This window comes from Oryx dammah, unplaced genomic scaffold (assembly GCF_014754425.2).
Source record: "Oryx dammah isolate SB20612 unplaced genomic scaffold, SCBI_Odam_1.1 HiC_scaffold_21, whole genome shotgun sequence".
Taxonomy (NCBI): domain Eukaryota; kingdom Metazoa; phylum Chordata; class Mammalia; order Artiodactyla; family Bovidae; genus Oryx; species Oryx dammah.
This window is the reverse complement of record NW_024070205.1, coordinates 76,181,319-76,207,944: the sequence shown is the minus strand read 5'-3', so window position 1 is coordinate 76,207,944 and position 26,626 is coordinate 76,181,319. Positions and strand designations below refer to the sequence as shown.

Sequence of the window (26,626 nt, the reverse complement as noted above, 5' to 3'; positions counted from 1 at the left end):
GACCATCACTGATGCCATCAGCTCCAAAGTCCAGAGAAGCTAAAATCCGTTATCCCTCTCCCTCCCAAAGCCGAGCAACAGCCTCCACGAGAAACAAAAGCCAGAAAGTCCTTCCTCCCGAGCCACACGCACCTCCTCCCCAAGTTTTCCACATGACGATGCCCTGGGCTGCCTGCTGCGGTCAAGGCCACAGGCCAGCTGCTGCGATGGGACGTGGGCCGGGCCGGGGGTGCGCAAGGGCCGCGAGCGCAGTCTTCAGTCGGCAGGGGCTCCTGGACGGACCCAGCCCTCCCAACTCTGTGCATGTGGCTCGGACCTGAGGTAGGAAATGCACGGACCCCTGGGCTGGACGGCGGGTTTCTGTCAAGCGGAGTAAAATTCAAATGTCGTTCTCACTCAGGTATTCCAAGGGCAAAGCTAGCGGCAGAAGCTAAGCTCTGCTGAAGCAAAGAGATAAGATGGCCTCTGTTGAGGTCAAGGGAGACTTCCCTCTGCACACGTGCAGGAAGGTTTCTTGGGGGTCGAAAGGGGAGGGGCGCCCACCCTGTAATGAGTGTGGACCTGGCAGCTGTAAGCCTCTGCGGCGGGACCCGTCTCAGCAGAAAGTTGTGCGTGCATCTTGGGGAGGGTCCAAGGACCTGTCAGCTGTGAAGGAAGAAACAAGTAATTGGCCAAATGAAAACAAAGACCCGAAGGGCCGTCCTATATTGGTGATTTAAATCACTTTACTGTGCTCCACACTCCTCTCCCAGTGTGTATTTCTGTGCTGCTTCGGACAAAAATAAATGTTCCTCTGTGTGCTCCCATATACACTGGGCTGCGTCTCTAATAATAAACTTTGTGCGTGTTTTGCAGTTTCTGACTCCTTGAAGCGTTTTTGCTTTTAAATGGGGTAAGAATCAAGAAATTTGGCTTCTAGCCTCTAGCCCCTGGTAGAAGGGCAGCAAGGTTCAATCCCTGGATGGGAAGTAAGATCCTGGCCCTCAGGAAACAGCCCTGCAGAAAGTGAAGGCCAGTGTGAGTCCCGGTCCGTCCCCTCATTTCCCAGCAAACACTAAGTCCCCGGCCCCCAGCGAATGCCCTGGCCCTGCCTTCCCTTTTAGCCAAGCCCTCCTTGGCAAAAGCAGGCTCACATTTCTCATTATGCTCACCTGGACCGCATCCAAAAGGGCTGAGGGGTTTTCTAGAAGAAACAAAATATGTACAAACCTGAGGATAGATTCATTCTAAAGACAGGTAGAAATAGTTTGGGATTTTCAGCTGTCTCTATCTCCCACCAAACCAGGTAGCTGGGAGCTGTGCTGGGTTTGGGAAAACTGGGGGCATGATGGTTCTCAGGAATCTCCTCTTATCCTGGACCGAGGACCGTGCCGGTGTGACTTGCTCCCGGAAGCACAGCCTCTGCGCCCTCTCCCTGTCCAGCACCCACCCTTCCCACCTCCGACCCTCTGCAGGGCCGTCAGGCACACGCGGGTCCATCAGTGGCTTTAGCGGAGCCGCGGGTTTTCATCCCATTAGTGAGCCCGGGAGTAATTACAACTTCATTAGACAAATAGGTTCTTGGTTCAGAGACTCCTCCGCCCCCAAAACAAAACAGACACCCGCTTCGCTCCATCTGCAGTCTTTCCCCCGGGGGGGCCGGCTAACAATGCAGCAGGCTCCAGGGGAGCGGGGCCGGGGAGAAGCCGGCGGCCGGTGCGGAGGAGGCCGGCAGCCCCTCCTCAGGGGCGCATCTGTCGCCGGCTGGCCCCCTGGAGAGAGCTGTGACAAGGAGACGGATGGCACCGGAGCAAATGAGGAGCGTGACCCCTCGCCTCTCTGCTGCCCCTCGCCCTCCGCTCCTGCTCGGCTCCCAGTCACGAGCGGCCCTCACGATGGCCGGCTCACTTTCCGAGGGTGGACCAGACAACCGCCTCCTCTGGGGGCTCCCTGGCCCATGCCCAGGGGCCTCCAGAGTGTCGGAGTCCCTGGCTCCCGCCCCCCAGTCTCCTATGCTTAATTCAGCTGCTGCAGCTCCAGGGGCCAGAAAGCAGGGGGTCTGCCAGAGCGATGCCCCAGGACCACCCGACTGGGGGGGCTTCAGCCAGGCCAGGCCTCCAGGGCAGGCAGGCAGGTCCCTGACCCCGCAGAGATTCACTGCTCCCCTGGCTGACCTCCCGGCGTGGGAAAGTTCTCTTTGGGTGGACGACCCTAGAGAATGCCACGCTAAGTGAAGTAAGTCAGACACAGAAAGACGAAATGTGACGCACGATATCACCTATATGCAGAGCCTAAAAAATAATACAACTGAATCTATTTGTAAAACAGAAACCAACTCACAGATACAGAAAACAAACTTATAGGTGAAGGGTGGGAAGGGGTAAAATTAGGATTAACAGATACACACCACTATATATATAATATATACACGACATGGATTTACTATGTAGCACAGGGAATTATATTCAATATCTCATAATAACCCATAATGGAAAATACTCGTAATACATACGTATGTATGTGTGTGTGTACACTTGAAACGAACACAGTATTTTAAATCAGCTATACAGTACACCTGAGACTAACACAGTGTTGAAAGTCAGCTATACCCCAATTTAAAAAAAGAAAAGAAAAGAAAGCGTTTTCTTTGAGTCTAAATTAGCTCCACATTGCAATTAAAACCATCCCCTCTTGGGACACTGCTTATCATCCGCTCCTTTTCTGTTCTTCTAATAGGTCTAGAAGCATGGCGTCTGAGCCTCCTGCCTCTGAGTGGGACCGGCCAGCCAGCTCTGGTCTGCGCCTTCCTCGGTTACCCCAGCCACGCGGTGCGCACACCGGCTCCCTCTCCCCGGTGAGCGTAAGCATCCAGGAGGCAACCGCACCTGCTGCAGGCCGTCCTGCCGCCCAGCTCTCCGCAAGGAGGAAGTGCAGGCTTCCTGCAGACCCTCAGGCCCTTGCCTCTTTGTCTGTGAAGCTTCCAGAGAGAGCTGGCTGCTGCTTCTGGGGGCTCTGCAAGTAACAGCTGGTGAATTCGCATTCCTGCTGAGGGCCCCTCTGTGTGGAGCCTCAGCCGGCAGGACACCGTCTGCTGAGGAGCAGAAGTAGAGATGAGATGACCTCCAAACAGCCCTGCCACTTGCCAGGCTCCAAGCTGCGTGCAGACTGGCCCAACTCTGACCTGACCCTGTTCTGCCCCCTAGACCCGACCCTCTGCTTCATCCCCCTGTCCCCCAGTCCCGACCCGCAAGAGGCCCAGAAGCCAGGCAGGAGGACCCCTGCTCGCTGCTCTTCCAGGAAAGGGAGTCCCCAGAGTCTAGCCCAGCTGTCCACGCTGCACCCCTGCTTGTGTTCCCTGAAAGCAACCGTCCTTTTGTTAATTCTGCAATTTCCCAAAGTGCCAGGAGCATCTCATCTGACAGTCACAGCATCTGTTCTTCTCACTTTCCAGAAGGTTGGGTGGGAGCCGTGCCAAACCCTTTCCCTGAGGCTCCCCCCGCCTCATGCGCCTTCTGCCAGTTTGGGCACCCTGATCACCTGGGCCCCTGCGAGCACCTCCAGTTCCCCCTACCCCTGGCCCTGGCACCCCTCCCTATGTCCTCAGCTGGCAGCCTTGGTAACCATCTCCCCTTCTGGAACCAAACTCACCTGCCCAAGCAGGCAGGCACCTGTCCTGTCCCTTGAGGGATACGGGAAAGAGGTTAGTCTTCCCCTGGAGGCCTGCCCAGGACCCCTAGCAGGTACAGGAGCCTCAGGGGGCCAAGAAAAGAACTGGCCTGTCTGCCCCTCCCCCTACACACACAATCATTGAACTGCTGTGTTCCAGAGCAGTGGAATCTCTGGCTGGCTCCTCAGCCCAGAAGACCAGCCAGGAACCTGGCCGGCCCTGTGCTGACCTTCCTCACAGGGATTCTCAATGATGCTTGGGGCTGGGGTAATTCTTGGGTGTGGGGCTGCCCTATGCTTTATAGGCTATTGACCTTTACCCCCTAGATGCCTGATACACATTCCATACCTCCCCACCACCACCCCGGCACAACCCCAATTGTGATAAAATGTCTGCAGACTTCACCAAATATCCCCTGGTTGAGAAGCACTTGAGCTAAGGCAAGAGGAAAACCGACACCTCCACACCAGAGCTTGCCACCCCTCGAGCCTCAGACTCCCCAGGTGACAAAGGGACGGCTCAGACGCAGCACCGGCAGACAGTTCCTGTGCAGCGCCCGACGGGGAATATTTCCAGCTGTGCAGGCCATACCGACTCTCTGGCAACTCTTCCACTGCCAGACCATCAGGAAAGTGGCCGGAAATGCACAAGTGAATAAATGTGGCGGTGTTCCAAGAAATGTTTATTATGAACATTGAAATTTGCATTTCATATTCTTTTTGTGTCTCCCAAAACATCTTTCCGTTTTCAACTCTTTGAAAATTTGAAACACACTCTTAGCTCTTGGGCCTAAGGCTCTCAAAGGGATCACGGTATCAGGACCTTTGGGATGGGGAGGGAGGTAGCCAGCTGTGGTCCAACATGGTCTCTTCCCCTGCCGCATCCTGAACCCCGGAGAAGAATGGGTGACACACTCATCAAGCCATTTAACAAACACGTTTTGAGCAGCAATACTGCGCTGACGGTGCAAAGATGTAAGACACAGGGTGAAACAGCCCATCCCCACGCAGATGAGTGAGGGGCATGCCCATGTGACAAGGGCACCGGGGAGGGCACCTCGTGCCCGAGAAAGGCGGGCACACGAGGCTCCCTGGAGGCACGACCTCCAGGCCAATTCTCGAGAGCAAGGAGGACGTAGCCAGGTATACCTAAGAGAGAAAGACAGCCATTTTCAGCAAAGACCACCACTAAAAGAGTGAAGTTAGAGTCCAGCGCCTCCCAGAAGGGGCAGACAGGTCAGTGTGCTTGGAGTGAGCGGGGGATACTCTGGACGGGGGTTGAGCTAACAGGGGCGGGGCAGGCGACACTAGACCCCAAGTCACAGCAAGGAGCCTGGCACCAGCCTGGAGGCGGAGAAGCTGAAGAATTTTTAGCAGGAAAGTGGTATGATCTGATTTGCATTTTAGGAGGCTCCCTCTGACTGCAGTCTGGAGGGTGAATGGGAGCGGGCGAGACTGGAAACAGAAAGCCTGGGGAGGACAGACAGTAAGAGCTCAGGTGGAAACAGGTGAGCATCAGAGCTAAGACTGTGGGAGGGGGATGGGGGCAGGGCGTGTATGGGAGAGGCCCCTGGGAGGCAGAACTAGCAGGACTGAGTGGCTGGCAGGACACAGGAGGGAGGAGGAGTGGGGAGGGTCACAGAGGGTGTAAAGGTCGGGGTGCCGTTCATGAGGCAGGGAAGCCAAGAGGAGAGGCCGGTGGACAGGGTAAAGGGGGGGTGTATCAACCGGGGTTCTCCCAAGAAAGAAAACAAGTAAGATGTGTGCGTGCGTGTGTGTGTACAAATACACGTGAAACAAATATGCTTCATTTCAAGGAGCTGATTTGCATAACTGTGAGGGCTATCGAGTCTGTTTGCTGATTACAAGCTGGCAGGTTGGAAACTCAGGTGAGAGCTGAGGCTGCAGACTGAGGGCAGAATTTCTTCCTCTGGAAAATCTCAGCTGTGCTTTTCAGGCCCTTCAGCTGATTGGATGAGGCCCGCCCACATTATGGAAGGTAATCTCCTTACTTGAAGTCAACTGATGCTAGATGTGAACCACATCTACAAAATCACTTCTCAGCAACACCTAGATCAGTGTTTGGTTAGACAGCTGGGTACTGTAGTCTAGCCAAGTTGACACACAAAACTAACCATCACAGGGGTGGATACAGGGGCTGGTCCCATGTAGAGGTGTGAGAGCCCCGTGGTCATCTGATGAAGACTCCTGGCTGGCCAGCGCAGGTCTAAGCCCCATGCTCAGAACCCTTCCAAGTCCCCATCACTTCTCCTCTGACAGTGGCTGAGTACACTGCCTCCCTGCCTCCAGGTCTGCGTCTGCCCTGTGCATTCCCCCTTCCCTGCCACCCCTGAGTGGACTTTCCAAAGCACACATCTCAGCCTGTCTCTTGCCAGCTTAGACCCCTCTGATGGTCCCCACTGCCCTCAGATAAAGCTCCTCCTGGACTCATAAGGTTCCTTGAGGATTGACCACAGCCTTCCCCTCCAACCTCATCCCTTCCTTGAATCCTCAACCCTAGACCAACTCCTTTCCCAGACATACCATGTTCTGCCACGCTGCTGCCTTTGCACAAACGGTTGCTCCTTCCTGGCACCACATCCTCCTCGCCCCTCCAGTTCAGTTCAGTTCAGTTCAGTTCAGTGCTCAGTCGTGTCCGACTCGTTGCGACCCCATGAATCGCAGCACGCCAGGCCTCCCTGTCCATCACCATCTCCCGGAGTTCACTCAGACTCACGTCCATCAAGTCAGTGATGCCATCCAGCCATCTCATCCTCTGTCATCCCCTTCTCCTCCTGCCCCCAATCCCTCCCAGCATCAGAGTCTTTTCCAATGAGTCAACTCTTGGCATGAGGTTGGCCAAAGTACTGGAGTTTCAGCTTTAGCATCATTCCTTCCAAAGAACACCCAGGGCTGATCTCCTTTAGAATGGACTGGTTGGATCTCTTTGCAGTCCAAGTGACCCTCAAGAGTCTTCTCCAACACCACAGTTCAAAAGCATCAATTCTTCGGCGCTCAGCTTTCGTCACAGTCCAACTCTCCAATCCATACATGACCCCTGGAAAAACCATAACCTTGACTAGACGGACCTTAGTCGGCAAAATAATGTCTCTGCTTTTCAATATGCTATTTAGGTTAGTCATAACTTTCCTTCCAAGGAGTAAGCATCTCCAAGCCCATGCCAAATACACCTGGCCTACCTCGTGAGCTCAGAGTATACCTCCAAGACTCAATTAAAATGTTTTCTCTGTTCCTGAGCCTCACTGTGGTTCCACTAGGCCAAGGCAGGTACCCCTCCATGACACTTTGTGCCAGCCTGGGTTACAGCACTCAATGGGTTGCGTTCTGATCATTTTTCACGTCATCCCACCATTCCGCTGTGAGCTCCCTAAGAGGGCATCCCCTGCCTTATTCTTCTCAGTGCCCCCAGTACCCAGTGCAGTGCTTGGTACAAGAGGACTTGATATCTGCTTGTTAAATGGATGGATGGATGGAAGGACGGATGTGGTTGGGTGGGTGAGAACAACAATTTTCTCCCAGCTTCTGGCTGGGCACTTCTCCTATTCCAGGCACTGTGCTAGGAACTTTGAATCCTGAATTAGTCCAGGCTCTGGGTTGCGGGCAGCAGAAGCAGACTTCGGCTGTCATAAGCAAAAAGGACATTCACCAGGAGGTTATCAGATGGATCACAGAACCAGAGGAGGCTATAGAAACCGACTCGGAAATGGGCAGAAACAGAGGGAGGCTAGGCAGCAGAGGCGGCAAGGTCACATCTCAGGACAGCCTGCTCAGGACACCGCCACGGGCATCACTCACACCGGACGCTCCCCCACGGGTGCCAGAGCCGTAAGCGTCCCGCCACCTCCTCTGCTGCGGTCCAACACGGGTGCCTCCCTCCTCTGACCGACGCAGCCCTCTGAGGCAGATCATCTCACCTCTATTTTACAGAAGAGGAAATTGAGGCTCAGAGAAGCCTAAGGTCACCAGACAATCAATACAGTGAGTGGGACTGGAATCAATAGCTGTCAGACGCCAAAGCCCATAGCCTTCCACTCTGTTCCGCACCGTCTCCTTCAAGGGGCACCACCCACCATTCTTATATAAGTGCAGCTCCCTGGATAGTGCTTCATAGCAGCCCCGAAATTCTAATGTGCTGGCTTTTTTGTGACTGCATCTTTGGGGTATGTTTCTGGCCCTGACAGATTGTAGCAGGGAATATAAAGACAGCAAATTCAGCACAAGAAGACCAAGCAGAGAGAGGGCCTGCACCCTGACATGGGTGGATTGAAGCTGCCTCCAGGAGATGACATCTCAGCCATCCGGGGATGCCGGACAGCAGGGCCTGGCCTGAGGCTCAGAGAGGCCTGCAGAATCTGGCCAAGGACCCGTGTCCTCACCTGCCCCTCTGGCTCCCATGTGCCCAGGCTGCGTGTTAGTCATACAGGGCGGGCTTTGTAATGAGCACTCAGAGGCCGCTGCCCGGCAGCCCTGCCCCATCCAGGGCCGTGCTTTGAGGAGGAAGCCATCCTTGGTGGGGGAGTCTTCTGGCAAAGTCAAAACATGACCCTGCATGTCCTGGAGAGGCAGAGGGCAGAGCCCCAGACAGGGAACCTCAGTGCCCGATCCCAGCCCAGCTCCACCTCCACCATCCGGGACCTTGGGCCAGCCTTTCTGGGCTTTGGTTTCCCTATGGCTCCGTCCTTTGTTGGCTGCCCATGCCCTCCCACCCTCCACCTCCCACACTGGCCAAATTGTGCATAAAAAAAGATCTCAGGGTTCTTTGAGCTCTTTGGAGAGACCACATAAATGCAAGGCATTATTAGCATCATTACTATTAAATATTAATAATGACATTAGCATTGTCCATTATAAGCCTGAAAAGAAGCTCCAAGAGCCCTGGGTTGAAATGGCTAAGAGAATAATTAGGCCCCTCCGGGCCACAGGCCCCTTCAGGCCCCCCTGCAAAATTAGGAAGGCAGATGTGGGTGGGGTACTGAGATCTCCCTTCCAGCCCCCTGCTCAGTTCAACTTGGCTCCTCCCAGACCCACATGAATCATGCTATTTCCAGTCCCCAGCAACCCCATGCCAGAAATGCGTTCCCCACCCCTACACTGTTTATTCCAGTTCAGGAGGCACCCCCAACCCATCCGCCAAAACCTTTGCCCACCTCCTAGCTCCTGCTCTCCCCCATCTGAACTGTCAGAGCAGTCATTCTCCCCCGTTTATTCACCAGTCAACGGATAGTTATTTGAGTCTCCGCTAGGCATCAGTCACTAGGTTAAGCTGGGGGTGGGGGTGTGGGAAATATGGGCATGAATGAGAAGATCTCTGCCTTCAGAGACTGCATGGTCGAGGGAATGGTCACCAGTGTTTTGCATGGCACTTCATACAAACTTGACTTCATGACTTCCCTGGCGGTTCAGACGGTAAAGCGTCTGCCTACAATGCAGGAGACTTGGGTCAGATCCCTGGGTCAGGAAGATCCCCTGGAGAAGGAAACGGCAACCCACTCCAGTATTCTTGCCTGGAAAATTCCAGGGACGGTGGAACCCGGTAGGCTATGAGTCGGACATGACTGAGCGACTTCACTTTCACTTTCACACAAACAGTGCCTATAAAAGTCATATCTTAATCTACTTGTCCTTACACTATTCTAAGTTAAGAATAGGATTATTTGCATCCTGGTGATGAGAACCTGGATTCTCAGAGAAATTAAATGTCCGTCAGTGACCTGCCATTATCCTCCAGCTGGGTCATCCAGAGCAGAGAGAGTCCAGCTCTCCTGAAAGTGAATCCAGAGTCGCCAACCCTTGGAGCAGAGAAGGGCTCAGCTATGAAGGTGCACACACTCATTACAGATGGGGAAGTTGAATCCTAAAAGGGCCCAAAGGGAAGTATGAATGTTTACTGAGTACCTACCATATGCTTAATTCAACGTTCACACCAACTAGGTGAGGTTTGTGTCTTCACCCCTGTTTTTCAGATGGAGAACCTGGGACTCTAAGATTAGTGACTTGCTTGGGGCCACACAGTCCGGAAGTAGCAGGACTACGTGTCAAGCTGGTCTGGTTTCAGAGCTTTGCCCAACCCACCTGTCCCTCTTCCTGGAGGCTGCGGATGGACCGTCCGCCTCCCACTGCCAGACTGCTTCCAGAAATGTTACGGGCACACTGAAAACAGACCATATCCAGTGGCTCTTGAACACCCTGCTGTTCTGGGTAGACACTCCTGTGAGTGCTAGAAAACTTCTGAAGCCTGAGACCAGAGGTGAAGAGCCTGCTTGCAGGAGGGGCTGGGAAAGGCCATGTGAGGCTCAGAACTAACACAGGAGGAGAGTCACACCATCAGAGGCCTGCGTCCTAGCAGAGAGCTCCTCCCCACTGGTCCCCTGGGGCTGACCCAAGGCCCCTCCTCGACCACAGGAGATCCCCTGGTGTGCCTCCGGAGGGGGGAGCAGGTGGCCAGAGCAGGGTTGAGTGGCCCTCAAGATGCCTCCTGGGAGCCCCCACTCGGGGTCACCACATTGCCAGGCAAACAGAGGCCATTTGATTAGCTGCCTGATCATCTTCAGCTGACCTTCTCTGCCCGTCTGGAAGTCTGTGGACTCAACTTGGGGATGAGGTGTCCAGCTCTAGACAACAGGAAGACACACTGATTAGCCCCAGAAAGAAGAGGCGCCCCTTGTAATCAACTATGCTGAGGATTCTGGGATCTGACAGGCACTAAAAAAAAGTATACCGCCCTGTCCCCTGCTCTGCCCACCCCAGAGGGGCCTGCAATGGGGGCTCGAGTACGTGGATACTGCAGTCAGACCAGCATTCTCCACTTCTCCTCTTGTTTACTCTGAGCAGGTTCTTCAATCTCTCTGAGCCTCATCTGTAGAGCGAGCATAATAATAATAACACATACCCCCTTGGGTGGACAATTCAGATAAAGCACTTAGTACAGTTCCTGGCTCGTTGGAGACACTCAAGTTGTTGTTAATAATTTATACAATAATTAATAATAATATTATAAAATGCTGTTGCCATTATCAATCTAATGGACCCACAAGCAAAACTCAGCCTAGACCCACAAAGGCTCAGCCCACTCTTTTGTCAGAAACAGAAGCACCTGAGAGGCAGTGAGAAGCCCCCAAGCCCACTAAATCCACCTGAGATGAAACTTCGGGAGATATTGCCCCAAATCCAGTCCTGGGCTCAGTCAGCACTCTTGTTTGCACTTACTGTGGCTTCTGGAGCCCACGGGCAGGGCAGGCAGGTTGCAGAGGGGTCTGAGAACATCTTAGAGACCCCAGTCACCTGTATCATTGGGATGGGAACCGTGGCCTCCCCAAGGAACCACCCCCCACCACAAAGGTGGCAGCTGTCCTAAAACAGTCATAAAGACAGCAGTGTCAATCTAAAGCAATCCTTCCTCCAAACATTTCCAGACTATTGGCCCCTGAGTCAGCCAATACCTGTTCCGCCTCTCCCAGGGCAGCAGCTGAATCAACCCCTCTTGGCAGCTGTTTCTGCTTGGAGAGAACTCGGGGTGCTCTCCTTGGAGCCTTGGTTGACGTGAGTGGGGTCAGAGGGCAGGGCTCACCTCAGAAGCTTGAGGCCAAGTGCCAGCCTCAGGAAGACAGAGAGACAAGGACAACATGGACAGAGGCAGAAGAAGGAAGGACATCCCGGAGGGGACTTGCTCAGCAGCAGTCCAAGTTATCCAGGAGACATGGTTCACAGAGCCTCCATCAGAAACGAGGAAGACTGTCCCTGAGCTGGGAAAGCTCCATGCAGGGGCAGGCCCGGGCCGGGGGGAAGTGGATGGGACCCGGGCAGGCATTCCAGCCTTGGAGGCTGAGCTACAGACCCTCCCTCGGACTACACCTCCTTCTCCCTTTCCAGACCCCTTCTCTCAACCCAGGCCCGTCCCACGCCTCTGTGTCCCTCTCCACTCAAAGATGCATGGAGCCACGCTCCAGGCTTGACAGGTATGTCCCCTGAAAGCTCTGATGGCCACGCTCCAGGCTTGACAGGTATGCCCCCTGAAAGCTCTGATGTTGGCGTGGCCCCACCAGCTGCTTCAGCATCTGGACCGCTCACTGGTCTCGTCTGTGTGAGCTAGATAGCAGGTGGACCGGGATGGGGGCACAGTGACAGCCTGCCGGGCCGCGGCTGCCACAGACGGCTCATCCCTCCTCCTCCAGGCCCCAGCCTCCCGGGGCACGCCTGCCACACGACAGGAGCAGAGCGCGGGAGACTCGCCGCTCACCAGTGAGCACCTAGAGTCTCAGAAACAGCAGGGACCCTGGCCATCTTTAATCCCTTCAGGTTATCAGTGAGGCTCAGGAAGACAGCGCACTCAGCCTAGAACACTCAGTTGAGCTAGTCGCAGGGCCCAGACTGCCTTGCAGAGACCCAGACTCAACCTAGTGGGCTTTTCATGACAACACACTGCGGGCTGGTCGAAAGTGTGAAAAGCGGCTCAAGGTCTACTATATAATTTTAAAATATTTTGTCAATCAATGATATATGAGGTGATCCATTTGCGTAAAATAATACTAATAATCCATGTAATTATTTACATGAAAATAATAAACCCGGAGGCATGTAATTTAAATCTGTTAAGGTACATTCACTATCTATGTTAAAATTTCCTCTACTGTTCGGTTATCTTGACCAAGAGCCCACCTTACTCTCATAAACGGGAAACAATAAAGACGATCGGAGGCAGCCCTCCACCCGACTCGGCCCGCACCTCGTTTCTAATTTGCAGCCCTTCCTCTAAGAGTCGATTCCATGGAGTTTGCTGCCATGGGTCTCGGGGTTTGAGGACTAAGCTACTCTCTCGTACTTCCTCAGCGCACCCTCTGCAGCCCTTCAGCTCGGTGCTGGGCAGGGAGGGCGGGGGCAGAGGCCAGGCGGCGCAGGAGCTGAGCCGCCCGAGCCTCACGGAAGACGCCCCGGCCCTTAAACACGGGAAGCAAATGAGGTGAAGCAGGGCGGCTGGGGAAGGGAGGGGCCGGGGCGCGTCTCCAGGCTGAGACCGAGCCAGCCAGTGAGCGGCGCCGGCGAGAGGGAGGAGCACATCTCGGTGCAGAGATGCTGCAGTGAACCGGCGGCACACACGCGCACACACACGCACACGCGCACACGCGCGCCCTCGCCCGCCGCTGCACCAGGACGGCAGCGAGCACTCGGGCTGAGGGAGCGGAGCGGAGGAGGGCGGCCCGGGGCCGGCAGCCCGGCTGGCTCGGCTCCCCGGCGTGAGCGGAGTCCCCTCTCCCCGGCCAACACCCTCCTTGCATCCCAGGTAGGTGCCAGCCGCTTTTGTCTCCTCCAGCCCAGGGGCTTCCTGGGGCACCGCTGTGGGCAGGGGCTGGGTGCTCAGTTCCTTCGCGGGGAGCAGGGCACAGGGGCAGAGCAGAAACCCCAGCTGGCTGGCAGGGGCCGTCTGACTTCTCACCCCAGCCCCCCAGGGGCCTCTGAGACCGAGACCCCCTCCGCCCTGTCAACGTAAGTGGCACCCTGCAGGGCCCTGGCAGGCCAGGCCTGGCCAGGAGCTGAACCCCAAGAGTGTGTCCAGGAGCTCAAGCCACAGGCTGGCAGCAGTGACTGCCCCCAGCGTGGGCAGAGGCCACAGCCCTGCCCTGTGCCCCTGGCCCAGGGCTTGACTGTGAGTGAGGCCAGGGCCCCGTGCCCTGGCCTGCCATGTCCCTGGATGGGAGCGAACCTGCCTGGCCCGATATGAGGCTGCCCTGGCCTGCCTGTGCAGGGTGACCTCTTGATAAAGTCCTGCTTCTGTTAGACGGAGGGGGAGGCTGCGGGAGGTGAGGGGAGACTGGAGCGCAAGTTTAGGCAAAGGCCCGTCCAGGAGCCCGGACTTAGGGAGGAGAACCTGGGTCAAGTCACATCCCTTCCGCCCTGCCCACCCTCCCCGTCTCCTCGGCCCCCCATCCTCGCTCGTGGCAGTGAAGGAGGCGCAGAAGTTTGACTTTCCAGCAGGGGAGGGGATGGGCCAGAAGGGGGAGGGCTGCCAAGTCAGGGGTCTTGAAAGAGGAGGCAGTCCTATGGGCCAGAGGCAGAGGGGGGAGGCGTAGCCATCACCTCCTCCAGGAGGGGTCCCCAGGTCTGGGGAGCGGAAGGGGGTGAGCTGAGACAGCGCCTGTGGAAGGAGAGTGTTCGCGCCGCGCGGGGACAAAGCCACAGACGGGTGGGGGCTGAGCCTGAGTCCTTGGGGAGAAGCTGTCGGTCCAGGTTGTTTAGAGGTTGGGGAGCTGTGAGTGCCCATGACCCCTGCCCCGGAGAATCTGGGCTTGCTCGCCCCCAGGTTTCCTGCTCCTAACTTCCCCCTGCTTCACATCCAGCCTGCAGTGGGTCAGACTCCTCTCACCCTTGCCTTCCAGCCTGACCCCCAAAGCCCCAGCCTCCCTCCCCAGCCCAGCTGGCATCCTGTCCTTCTGCCCGAAGGGAGGCAAGAGGAGGAAGACCCCATGTTAGCCAGGGTGTCGCTGGTCTGATCACATTCCCGGCGGCCGTCTGGGACTCCTCTCCCAGCCTCCTGGCCAGAGAGCCCTCCGCATCCCTGCCTCCCAGGGGCCCTCAGAGAGACCCGATGGGGCCGAGGGCAGAGAGGGTGGGCCGGAGGTGGGGCGGAGATGTGCCCGACCCTGGCCTTGGGAGCAGGGATGTCCATGCCCCACCCGGGGCCCACCACCTAACCCTCTCTAGCCAGGCTGCAGGTCCCCTCGAGGATGGCTTTCACCCGAGGTCAGAGTTCTCTCTCCCTCTTCATGTGATCTACCAGGAGCTCCCAGCCATCAGGAGGGGGTTGAAGTGAGACAGACATGGAGGGGCCGCTGCACCCACGGCAGCAAAGTCTCCGGTGCCCCCTCTCCTTCTGGGGCCCCCCTGAGTGGCGGGGGACGCAGAAGCACACTGCCTGAGCAGAGGGGCTCCGCTTATTCCCCTCTTACTCCCCACGCAGCGTCTATACCCGCAAGCTCTCTCCGCATGCTCCCTGCCGGTCAAATGCACCCCCCCACCCCACACCATCCCCCCCAACCCCGGATTTCACTCCTTATGCAACTCCGTTCCAACACCTTCTCTGCCAGCAGTAGTTTAAATAGACACGTGTGGGAAGGGCCTCTGAGGCAGTGCGCTTAGCAGGATGGTCTCTGACTGGCTGACCAGACTCGCTCCTCAGGAGCAGTACTAAGAAGGAGGTGCCTCCAAAGTGTCTTCTTTGACTTGAAGACCATCGGGGAAGCCGCGCCCTTTGAGAAGGCACAGTGCCCCCACCCCCAGAGATGTCCTCAGCCAAATGTTTGTGAGAAAGCTTATCTCAGAAGCCTAAGGTCAGAACCACAGGGTTCATTCACAGGAAAAGAAGTAGAGCAACAGATATGCCAATGAAGCAAGAGAGACTGAAGCTAGACTGCAGGAGCGACTTCCTCACCAGGACGATGAGCCATGAAGAGTTGGGGCAGCCTTCTTTCCCATGACTGTGTGAGGGGCGGGGATGTGGGGTCCGGGCCAAGCTGAGAGGCACTTGTGCCTGGAGTAGAAGTTGGGCTGGATGACCCTGTAAATTTCTCCCAGCCTCAGGTCATCCTGCAATAAATACAGGCAGGAGTGACTCAGGAATCCATGGGCAGACAGGCATCCTTTTCTCTCCCTCTTCCATGCTGGCCACCTCTCACCCTTCTGGACCTCCCCAGTCTAGACCAAACCCCCCGGGGCTTTGCTAACTTGGAATATTCATGGAAGTTTTTGTGGGTTCTGTGCCCTGATGGTAACCATCCTGGAGTGAAGAAGTCCTTCCATGGGTTTAATGAGTTATCTTGCTATAAACTGAGCCCATGTTTCCTTGTTTACCCAAAGAGGGTGCAAATCACAGCGAAGGTGTGTGATGGTCTCACCCAAAACCGAGCACACTCCATCGCAGGACATGGGCCCACCCAAGGGCACCTCCACTTCTTTATCTGATGACTCCCACCCCACACTCAGGGCACCCACCCGGATGACGCCAGCTGGTCTCCTCCAGCCTGCATCCTCTCCATGTCTGCCCGCCTCATAGACCAAAGGCTTCTCCACCCTGGGTCTGGCGGAAGGGTGGCCCTCCTGCAGCATAGCCCCACAGGTGCCGTTAACCGGGGCCCTGGAGTGGACACTAGCCGAAGGGGAGGAGCAAGTTCAAACCCAGCCCGACCAGGTTTGGTTCTGAACCAGCCTGTCCAGAAACGGGGGAATCTCCTCTCAGCTGAGAAGAGGGGACATGCAAAATTGCTCCACTGATTTATTCCTGATTTGGATCTTCCAAACCAAGTTGGAACAATTGCTCCCACTCCTGATATCGCAGAAAGGGACTCTCCTCCAAAGCCCTCTCTCCTTCTTCCCCCAGACCCCACGCTTAGCAGGCAGGCAGGCAGACAGGAACCCTGGAGTCTGGGTGCTGCGAGCCCCACCTCCAGGTCGCCTCAGAAGCCCGCAGTGCTCGCCCCTTCTGTCCACTCCCCACTTTGCAGGGTCTCTTCAGTGGAGAGAGTGGGCACAGGAGGGAAAGACTCCAGGCCGCAGATCAAGGGCTGACTCTCCCAGACCAGGGCCCAACGCTTAGGCAGATCCGTGAGCCTGGGAGTCCCAGCTCTCCCCGGAGGGTACAGTCGTGCCGGGGCAGGGCCTCAGGGTGCCAGCTGCAAATACAAAGAGCCTGCAGAGACCAGCAGGGCCCAGGAGGGAGGCAGCATAAGGAGCAGGCAGGGGCGGGACCGCGGCCAGGCTGCCCTGTTCCCAAGGAGTCCCTGTTCCCATGGGGACTGAGGGGTTTCCCCTCCCGCCCAACACACCCGGGGACCTGCTCCAGCTCAGGACACCAGCCGCCCGCCACCGAGGCCTCGCAGGCACAGTCCTCTTCCCCACCGGGCACGCAGCCCCACGAGGCCAGTGCAGACCCCGTCCTCCCAGGGGCATGGAGATGGTTTAGACCTTTCTGGAAGACAGTGGTCAGGTCCCAGGACGCTTTCACAGGCAATTCCTTTCTTAGCCAGAGTCCCCCTCCCATCTTAGACACCACAGGCAGGAGGTGGGGCGGCTGATGAGAAGTACCTGCTCAGGGGAGCCCACATGTGTGTCTGAGCCAGGCGCCCTCCTGTACGCACAGAGCCCGGGTGTGACCGTGTGCCCCTGCGTCCTCGTCTGCAACGGCATGCCTGTGGGTGCTTGCCCAGGCCCCCCACACCCGCGGGGGTGAAGGAGGAAGGCGCCCGTCCAGGGAGACAGGGAGAGGGGAGTGTTCTCCATACATGTGAGTGTGGCCCAAATGTTGTGACCGTGTGGAACCTAGGCTCACAGCCAGGCGTGGTGTCTGTGGGCACACTTGTGTGTCCCTCAGTGTGCTGCTGCCTGCGCTTGAGACTGGTGAGGGTTCTCAGGGACAAGCTGTGATGTTTCTCAAGCACTTGCTATGGGCCAGGAATGGTGCTGACCTCACAGGAGTCCCGGGAGGTGGGTACTTCCCTTCTCATCCCCATTCTGCAGACAGAGACTGAGGTTCAGACTTCAGGAACATACAGTAACTGGGGTTATACCGGTTAGTTATCCTAAGGTTACACTGGCTAGTAAGCATGAGGCCTGTCAACACCAGACCCCACCCCTGCCTTTAAGCAGTGTGCTGGGGGCGGGGAACCCAGGGTGCTCCTATAAGCCCTGGTGGCTTATAAGAAGTCACTGAGTCTCTGCCCTCAACTGGGCTCCTAACTCCTTTTCCTACCCCCATTCCTCCCAGACCTGCTCAGATCTCCGTTGTCAGGGGAAAGGAGAGACGGGTTCCAGGGCCGGGAACCCCTGGCCCTGAGCAGGGGTCCTCATCCCCCAGACCCTGGTGGAGTCCAGCTCCCAGCCTCCCAATCCCCAGTTGTCTTCCAGATCCTTTGTCTCCAGGGCCCAGCAACTCAGCCAGCTCCCCTGAACCTCGAGCAGCTATGAACTCCCACATTCTCTCAGGACGGGTCCCAAATAGTGGCAGCCTGTGCCCGCCTGTGCCAGCCTGCGCCTGCCCCCCTGCACCAGGGCAGCTGCCTGGGGCCAGCTCCAGCCTGGCATAGCTCCACTCCAGCCTGAGCTCCATCCTGGGGATTCTAGAGTGTGTCACAGGGCTGGTGTGGAAGACAACTGGCCCCTGAGGCTCTTGAGCATATCCCCCGGTTGCATTCAGCTGGGCAGGGGCTCTGCAAGGGTGGTGGTGGTGTTCCTGCCCACCCCTCAGGCTTAGCACAGTGCCTGGCACACAGTGTTAAATATACAACGAGGACAGACGCAGGACAAGGCTGGATGCCAGTGCCTCGTATCAGGGAGGCAGTGAGGTCCAATCTCTGACCCAGGCTCTGTGGTGGGAGCGGGAGGAGGGGGTGTGTGTTCACACAGGCCTTGGCTCAGTGCACATCTGGTTGAGTTGATCAGTCTCCAGTGCTCCCAGAGGAAAACCCAGACGCGCCCAGTCCCAGCCCCTCCGCATCCACGTCTCCTCTGGGGCCACAGGTCTCAGTCCCCAGGGACACCCAGGGCGCTTGAACCCAGAGGTGACTGATTGAAGCCTGGGTTAAACTGAAGGATGAGTAGAGGAATCGTGTTATCCATGATGTGTTATCATTACTTACAGTAAGAGAGATAACCGGGCTTCCCTGGTGACTCAGCGATAAAGAATCCGCCTGCCAATGCAAGAGACGCAGGTTCAGTCCCTGGGTGGGGAAGATCTCCTGGAGAAGGAAGTGGCAACCCACTCCTGTATTCTTGCCTGGAAAGTCCCATGGACAGAGGAGTTTGGCGGGCTGCAATCCTTGGGGTCTCAAAGAGTCAGACATGACTTAGCAACTGAAACAATAGCAAACAAAAGAGATGGCAGATACTTCTGACCACTGTTGTGTGGAGGTGAATGATCCAGGGTGTAGATCACAGAGAAGCAAGGCAGGGATGGGTCCTCACACCCTGGGCTGGGCGGAGACGTAAGACACACACACACTCACACACACACAGAGGCATATATACAAAGAAGAGATATTCCCCCGTACACAGACACAGGTACATGCATACACACAGAGACAGAAGGCCAGACCACACACGTACAGAGGGACGCAGAGACAGAACACACAGATGCACATAGACATCACACACGTGTGTGCACACGCACACCCACCCACTCTCTCCAGCACTGCTGGTGGGCACAGCAGACCCCTGCCCAAGCCTGCAGACCAGCCTCCAGTCCCTGTCCGTCCGTCTCTGCGCCGCTCGGGCAGCTCAGGATAAGGGCACGTCTCCCCCAGCCTGCACCCTCCCCCTTGTGAGCTCTCAGGACTGGCAGACAGACAAAGGGCAGGCAGCGAACGATGACCGAGCACCTTCTCTGGGCCAGACTCTGGACGGGGCACACTGCCAAAGAGACGTTTTCAAACCGTTCGGAACCACGGAGCCCTTTGTGTAGAGGGAACCTGGGAGGGAAGCCCAGCGGATACAGCAAGTGTGAGGGGAGCTGCTCTGGCTGGAGCGGGGAGGGGTCCGCTGCCCCATCCTCTGTCCGTGCCCCCGGCCCCACCGTCAGCCAGGGCAAGTCCAAACAGCCCGAGGACTGCTCCTGCGGGGCGCTCCACACCTCGCTGACTACTCAGAACCACTCTGGGAAGGAAGTGTTATGGTCTCCACTTGGCAGATGAGAACACTGAGGTCCACCAGGGGAGAAGACTCGTCCAAGCCCACAACGCTGTTAGGAGATGAAGCCAAGGTCACCGACTCCTGTCGTGATTCCAAAGCCTGCGGTGGTTCCCAGTGCCCAGTGGCTCCCTGTCGTGAGGACAGCTTCCTGCATTTGTGACCCTCCAGGGTCCTGCTTCTAGATTCTTCCATGACTGAGCACCCTGCTGACCCTGTGTGAGAGAGAGTGTGTGTAAGGGAGTGTGTGTGAGAGGAGGAGGGTGCGTGTGTGTGTCTGTCTGCCCTGGGGTAACCCTTCAGCAGGACTGAAGCCTGGTCAGCCCATCGTGTGAGTGTGAGTGTGAGCGTCTGACACGACAGCTGTTCTCAGGCAGGTGAGCGTGACACGCACGTGGTGCCTGTTCTGCACCGAGGGCCCTGGGGGAGTGTTCCACCGGCTGGAAGTGCCGAAACCTTGGGTCGAGGTCTGGAGCGGAAAGGGACAAGGATGGGGAGGGGCAAGCGGCGAGGTGGGTCCAGGCCCGCCTGACGTGGGGAGGGGCACGATGCTGGAGTTGGGGCAGGGGAGGGGATGCACCAGTTTAAACCCACCCCCGACAGGACACCCAGCTCCTCAGCCCACATCTTCCCTGAGCCCTGCGGCCGCCTCTCCCCCCAACCTTCCCAGCTGAGGCTGCTAGGGAGGCAGGAAAAGGGCTGTGCTGGCCCATGCTGAGGCTAAAAGAGGTTTGGGAGCCCCTACTTTGCGGGGAGTGGAGCCCACAGGGAGGCAGAGAGACCCTGAGCTTGCCTGGTCTGCAGACCCTGCATGGGCCCCAGGCCTCAAATGCCCACCCCCATCCAGGCCAGCCTTCCCAGGCCCTCGGGAGCACTGCTTTCTCAGAGCTGCAGGAGACATCAGAGCACCCTCTTGCCACAGGAGGATGCTGAAACACAGCACGTGGGTTTCGGAGCAAGCTAGCAGCGGAGTCCCCAGCCAGGCTGTCTCCCTCAACCTTAGACCCTCTCCTCCTGCTCTTAGCTTCCTGCAAAGCAGGTGGTGGGGCTGAGAGGTGGGACCTGCAGTGGTGTGACCTCTCCCTGCAGCCTGGGGGCCCCGCAACCCAGGCTCACTCTGACCACTGGAAGGAGGCCCCTGAGACTCCACACTCCCCCTAACTGTGCGGGTTTGCCTGGAGATGGGGGTAGGTGGCCCCACTCCTGCTCCAGGATGAGGCCCCCACCTCTCAGACTGATGGAGAGAGGCTCTGATTGCTATTGGTGCCCCCAGGGAGCACGTTTTCCAGGTCTTCAGGATTTAACCACGTCTCTGCTCATCCTGACTTCCCTGGTAGCTCAGGCGGTAAAGAATCTGCCTGTAAAGCAGGAGAACCATGTTCGATCCCTGGGTTGATCAACCCGGTTCAACTGATCCCAGGTTGGATAACCTGGATCTATCAATCCCTGGGCTGATCGAACCCAGTTCAACGGATCCCAGATTGGATCCCTGGGTCAATCCCTGGTTGATCCGTGGGTTAATCGAACCCGGTTTGACTCATCCCAGGTTGGATCTCTGGGTCAAGAGGATCCCCTGGAGAAGGGCAACTTGTCTCGGCAGGCAGGAAGTTCGTCTAGGAGCTGCATTATCTCTTGCCCAGAGGCCTGTCGGGACCACTAGTCTGCCTGGCTGGGAGCCTTGCTAAGGGGGCCACAGTTATGGCTCCATCATGCACTGCACGTAAGGGCGAGAGGGGAGGGATGAATCAGTGAAACTCCTCCCCACTGCTAGAAAATAAGGCTGGTTCCTGGAGACTAGAGGCAGCTCACAGAGGCCCTCATTACCCTCCAACCAGCCACTGTGGGAGCGGGACCAGGGAGAGTGGGCCTGAGAAGGTGGAGCTGGTTCCCCACACCCGGGCTCAGGCCCCGGCCTGAGCTCTCCAGCCCTCCAGGAGAGCTGTTCCCCGTGAACAGGCAGCGGCTTCTTGACCTTCACTTCCCGAGCAGCACCACTCAGCGGGCGGCAGGAGGAGGGGAGGGGCCCAGGGCAGGGCCAGACCCCCAGGGGGCCAGCAGGAGGCACTCAGCCTGGGAAGAGCTACTGGGCAATAGCCAGGCCCTTCCCCGGGGCCCTGCGGAGGGTGGGAGCGACTCCAGCCTCTCCTCGGGCTGAGGCAGAAGCGTTGCCGGCCCGTGTGCCCGGAGCTGGCAGTGCACTGCTCAGCTCCGAGGCCTCCCCATCCCTCTGCTCCCCCAGGTCCCTCTCGGCCTCCAGCCGGACGCTCCCTGTGCTGGGCTGAGGCTCGTCTCCGCTGCCTGCCCCAGCCTGGAGCCCACCATGGGGACGCCCCTCGGGAGGAAAGCACGCCTGCTGATGCTGGTAGCCACGACCCTAGTCTCCACACCAGGTAAGAGGGCTTGTCCGGGGCCAGCAGCGATCTGTCGGGTGTTCTGTCATTGTTAGGGATGACTACAGAGATAACTAACTCTGCACTGCTGTAGCACTTCAGCGTGAGGCCATTTCCTCGTGGAATTTTCATGTCTGTGGATTTTACTTTTCCTGAGATTAGGAGGAGAGGGGACGAGTCTTTGTCTCATTGTAGATGAAAGAAACATGATCCAGAGAGGGTGAATGGCTTGCCCTGGGTCACACAGCAAGACTACGGCCCAGCCAGAGCTCCACATTAGCGCAGAGTTGTAGCCCTTAAGGCTGCAAGATGAAATTAAAAATTAGCTGCTTAATTGTCCTAGCCGCACTTCAAGGCCTCATGGCCGTATGGGACGGCACAGATTATAGAATATTTCCATCCTCACATAATGCTCTGTTGGATAGGACTGCTCTAAGGTCCCCTGACCACAAAACCCTGGGAGAGCGGGCTCCTCAGGGCAACACTGAGGCCTGGCAAGTAGATGAGATGTGGAACAGGGTCTGTGCAGAGATGAGGCAGAGCAGAGGGTGCCCAGGAAGCAGGCAGGAGAGGCCCAAGGAAAGGTTCTCGAGCTGGGGATCCCGGGGTGGGGGGGCTGGCAGAAGGGGAGGGGGCAGGGCGGAGCAAGCTGCAGGCCCCCAGGCTGGGCTGGCAGAGCCGGAGCATCTCCAGCAGCCTCTGCAGCTCAAGCGCCTGCTGGGACCGCTGCTCCGTCTCTCTGCCCTGACCCCCAGCCTAGACCCACAGATGTGTCCTTTCCCCTTCAAGATCTCCACGGGAGAAAGCATGCCCATCGTCTGATAGCCTTCTGGAGCCCTAACCGCTCCAGACTCCACCTCCCCACCCTGCGGTCCCCTGCAGGGCTGCACATCTTACATTCTTCGTCTCAGCGGGGAGGGACCACACTGGTATACAGTCAGATGTCCTCATTATGTTCCGACCGCCTCCCAGCCCTGCACCCAGGTCAGTAAGGCTGCTAGGAAGTAAGGGATCCTCCCGGGAGCCCAGCCCAGGCCTAGCTCCTGTGCCAGGACTTCTAGGCCTGGAGGTGCTGCTGGGGTAGGGAGCCCAGGCTTCAGGGAGCAGGAGACATCTAGCCCAGAGAAAGCAGAGGAGGGGTGCCTGGGCTCCTCCACATTCCTGACCCCCAGGGACAGCTCAGTCCTGGGACTCCAGCCCCCCGAGGCAAACAGCGGGGGCAGCCTGCGGAGTCCTAAGACCCTGAGAGGCAGGAAGGCCGAGGGAGGCGGGACCTGGCCGGCTTCCTGGAGAGCTGCAGAGGGAGGAGTGGAGTGTCCCGCGGCTGTTCCTCCCGGGAGGGGCCTCGGCTCTTAGCTGTCTCTGTGCACCCACCCTGGGGACACAGCTTTGGACTCCTACACCCCAGTGCAAAGCAGCGCGGTGCGGCTTCCCCCACAGGCTCCCAGCTCCCTCTCTGCTTCCTCTGCGAGGCCCCGACGCCTGTGCACTGAGGAGCAGGGTTGTCTGGACAGGGAATCAGGAGAAAATCAGAGAGGTTGTCAAACAAGGAGAGCATGGAGGGGGTGGGTTTGCCTGGGAGTCTGTGTGTGTGTGTGCATGTGGCTGTGGGTGGATATGTGTGTAGCTTCCCAGGGAGGCCTGGGGCGAGTGAGTGTGCGCCTGTGGATGTCTGGGAGGGTAGAGATGTGCGTGAGTTATTGCATGGATATGCTACACTCGGGGGATGACAAGCGTGAATAGAAGTTCTCACGCACAGTGCAGTCTCAACTCTAACTGCCCTTCAGAACGGCCTTGCAGCCCCTTTGGCCTCCCTCTTAGAGATGCTGATTCAGTACCTTCGGGATGGACCAGCACCTCTGACGCTTCTGTTGGGAGCCCTGAGCCCGGTGGCTGAGGACGTGGGTCTGGGGGAGGCTGGCCAGGGTCCACACCCCAGATCTGCTCCTTCTCACTGTGTGATTTGGGGACAGTTTTTTAACCTCTAAGTCTCAGTTTTCAGATTAGCCAAACAATAAAATGGCGGTACCTATCTTGTAAAGAGGTTACGAAAAAGAAATGTGGAGCATGATATTTGATAAAGAGTAAGCCCTCAAGAGATAGGACCTATGTTGTGATTATTAATGCCTGGACGTTATGAACGCCCGTTTTGTACATGTATACACATATGCAAGTATATGCGGACATTTGTAGCCGTCTGTGCGGGGAAACCCATGTGTGTATAAACGTATGTATCTGACTCCTGGAGTAGCTTAGAGTCATGTATGTATATATGTGTGATGTCTGTGTGCACGTGAGGAAGTGGGCGTACATGACAGGTGTGGACAGTGTGCATGTGTGGATGCTGGGGTGAGGGTGTGTATATGGCCTGGTGCAGGGGATCAAGCTTGGGATCAAGTGCAGAAGGAAGCCAGTCTTGAAGCATCAGTGTGCCCCGGGCCCACTCAGCCCCCCACCCCCACCATGAAGACAGACTTCCTGGAAGCTGCGATTATGCAGGGCTGTTCCCAGCAGCCTGGCTGCCTCCCCCGCCCCTCCGCAGAGTCCCAGCTGGGGCAGGGGTCCCTCCCCTCACCACCATCATTAACTCGGGATTAAGCTGGGCCATCTCTGAGGCCCGGGGCAGCCATGAGGGAGAGAGACGGCTGAGGGGGCAGGAGGCAGGGTGCCGTTTCAGGAAGCCCTGCCTCCTCCTCCATTCTGAGAGCTGCTTAGCAGCTGCCGTCATTCCCGGGGGTCTGGAACCAGGCCTCAGCTGTGGCATGGGGTCCACCCCCGCCCCTGGACTAAGGCTGACAGCTGGATGAACCAGGAGAGTAGGCGCTAGTTAATGGGGACCCCACCCCATGACCGACCGAGGAAGCTAAAATCAGCTTCACTAAGGGACAGGAGCCAACTAGGGGTGGCCTGGCTCCCGCCTGACACCACAAAGGCAAGGCATGCCCAGCTGCCTGGTCAGCACATCGAGGCGGGTGTGGGACCCTGCCCTTTGCCTCACATCCCCTGCCCAGGGAGCCTGGACCCGCTCCGGGAAGAGCAAGGCATCTGCTCTGGGAGGGGCCAGGCAGAGAAATGCCGTTTACATGCGGGATGCCCATCCGCTCAGCAAACCCAGGAGGCCAGGGTCCAGACCTCTGTGTGCCCCAGGCTTGCCCTGTGATGATGGGCAAGTCGTTCCCCTTTCTGGGCCTCTCTTTCTTAAACTGTCACATGGAAATTTTATACAATGCCCTAAAGCCACCTGTACAGCATCCACCCGCCCCTGAGCCTGCCTTCCCCTGGTCCCCGCCCCATGCCTCACTTGGGTCCAGGAGCAGCACCGAGCACACAACCTGTGCCAGGCTGGCCCTGCTCTGGGCCTCGAAGGGCGGTCACCTTTCCACCTTCCAGGTGAGGAAGCTGAGGCCGAGGGTCCTGTGACAGCCCACAGAGGCCCAAGCCCCAGCACGTTCCCTGGGGACGCCCCCCAGAAGGAGCACAGGCCCAGAGCCACGCGTCCTCTCCCTGCCGCTTGGCCTGTGGCTTCCAGGTGTCTCTCCAGGCCCCTCTCACACCCCACAGGCCAGGTTTCCCATGAGTCGTCTGGCCTCTTCCCCTCCAAGGGTCCCTGCACGTGAACCTAAGCCACTATCATGGTCCTTGCTTCCTTGCACTGTCAGCTTTCTGCCTTCCTTCCTGGGCCTCAGGCTCCATGTGACGGAAGGAGTCGCTGTGCTACCCAGTGCTAAGTATACAGCAGGTACTCAGTACCTGCGAGGGAGGGGCGATTGACTGAACTAACTTGACGAGATGGGATCTGCCTTGTTGTTTCATCATTAACTCATGTCCAACTCTTTGCAACTCCGTGAACTGCGGCACACCAGGCTTCCCTGTCCTTGCCATCTCCTGGAGTTTGCTCAAACTCATGTCCATTGAGTTGGTGATGCCATCTCACCATCTCAGCCTCTACTGCCTCCTTCTCTTGCCTTCAATCTTTCCCAGCATCAGGCTCTTTTCCAAAAAGTTGGCTCTTTGCATCAGATGGTCAAGTACTGGAGCTTCCAACGAATGTTCAGGGGTGATTTCCTTCAGGACAGACTGGTTTGATCTTGCTGTCCAAAGGACTCTCAAGAGGCTTCTCCAGCTTCACAGTTTGAAAGCATCAATTCTTCGGCACTCAGCCGTCTTTACAGTCCAACTCTCACATCTGTACTTGACTACTGGAAAAACCATAGCTTTGACTACATGGACCTTTGCCAGCAAAGTGATGTCTCTGCTTTTTAATACGCTGTCTAGGTTTGTCATGACTTGTCTTCCAAGGAGCAAGCATCTTTTAATTTCATGGCTGCAGTCCCTGTCCACAGTGATTTTGGAGCCCAAGAAAATAAAGTCTGTCACTGTTTCCATTGTTTCCCCATCTATTTGCGATGAAGTGATGGGACTGGATGCTATGATCTTAGTTTTTTGAAAGTTGAGTTTTAGGCCAGCTTTTTCACTCTTCTCTTTCACTCTCATCAAGAGTGTGAAATATTCACTTTCTGCCCTAAGGGTGGTATCATCTGAATATCTGAAGTTGTTGATATTTATTTCTCCTGCCAGTCTTTATCCCAGCCTGTGACTTATCCAGCCTGGCATTTCGCATGATGTACTCTGCATATGAGTTAAATAAGCAGGGTGACGATATACAGCCTTGACGTGCTCCTTTCCCGATTTTGAACCAGTCCATTGTTCCATGTCCTGTTCTAACCGTTGCTTCTTGACCTGTATACACGTTTCTCAGGAGACAGGAAAGGTGGTCTGACATTCCCATGTCTTTAAGAACTTTCCAGTTTATTGTGATTCACACAGTCAAAGGCTTTCTCATAGTCAATGAGGCAGATGTTTTTGGAATTCTCTTGCTTTTTCTATGATTCAACAGATGTTGG

The 26,626-nt window shown here is 56.8% G+C and overlaps 1 protein-coding gene across 1 annotated transcript in view; it reads left to right on the top strand.

Moving 5' to 3' along the window:
* Positions 1 to 12,743: 12,743 nt before the first annotated feature.
* Positions 12,744 to 26,626, top strand: part of CNTN2 (contactin 2) — a 33,123-nt gene continuing 19,240 nt past the window's right edge. The window contains exons 1-2 of the mRNA XM_040262992.1: positions 12,744 to 12,943; positions 21,572 to 21,722. Coding sequence (XP_040118926.1) covers positions 21,653 to 21,722 — 70 coding nt within the window. The 5' untranslated portion in view covers positions 12,744 to 12,943; positions 21,572 to 21,652. The remainder of the gene's footprint in view (positions 12,944 to 21,571; positions 21,723 to 26,626) is intronic.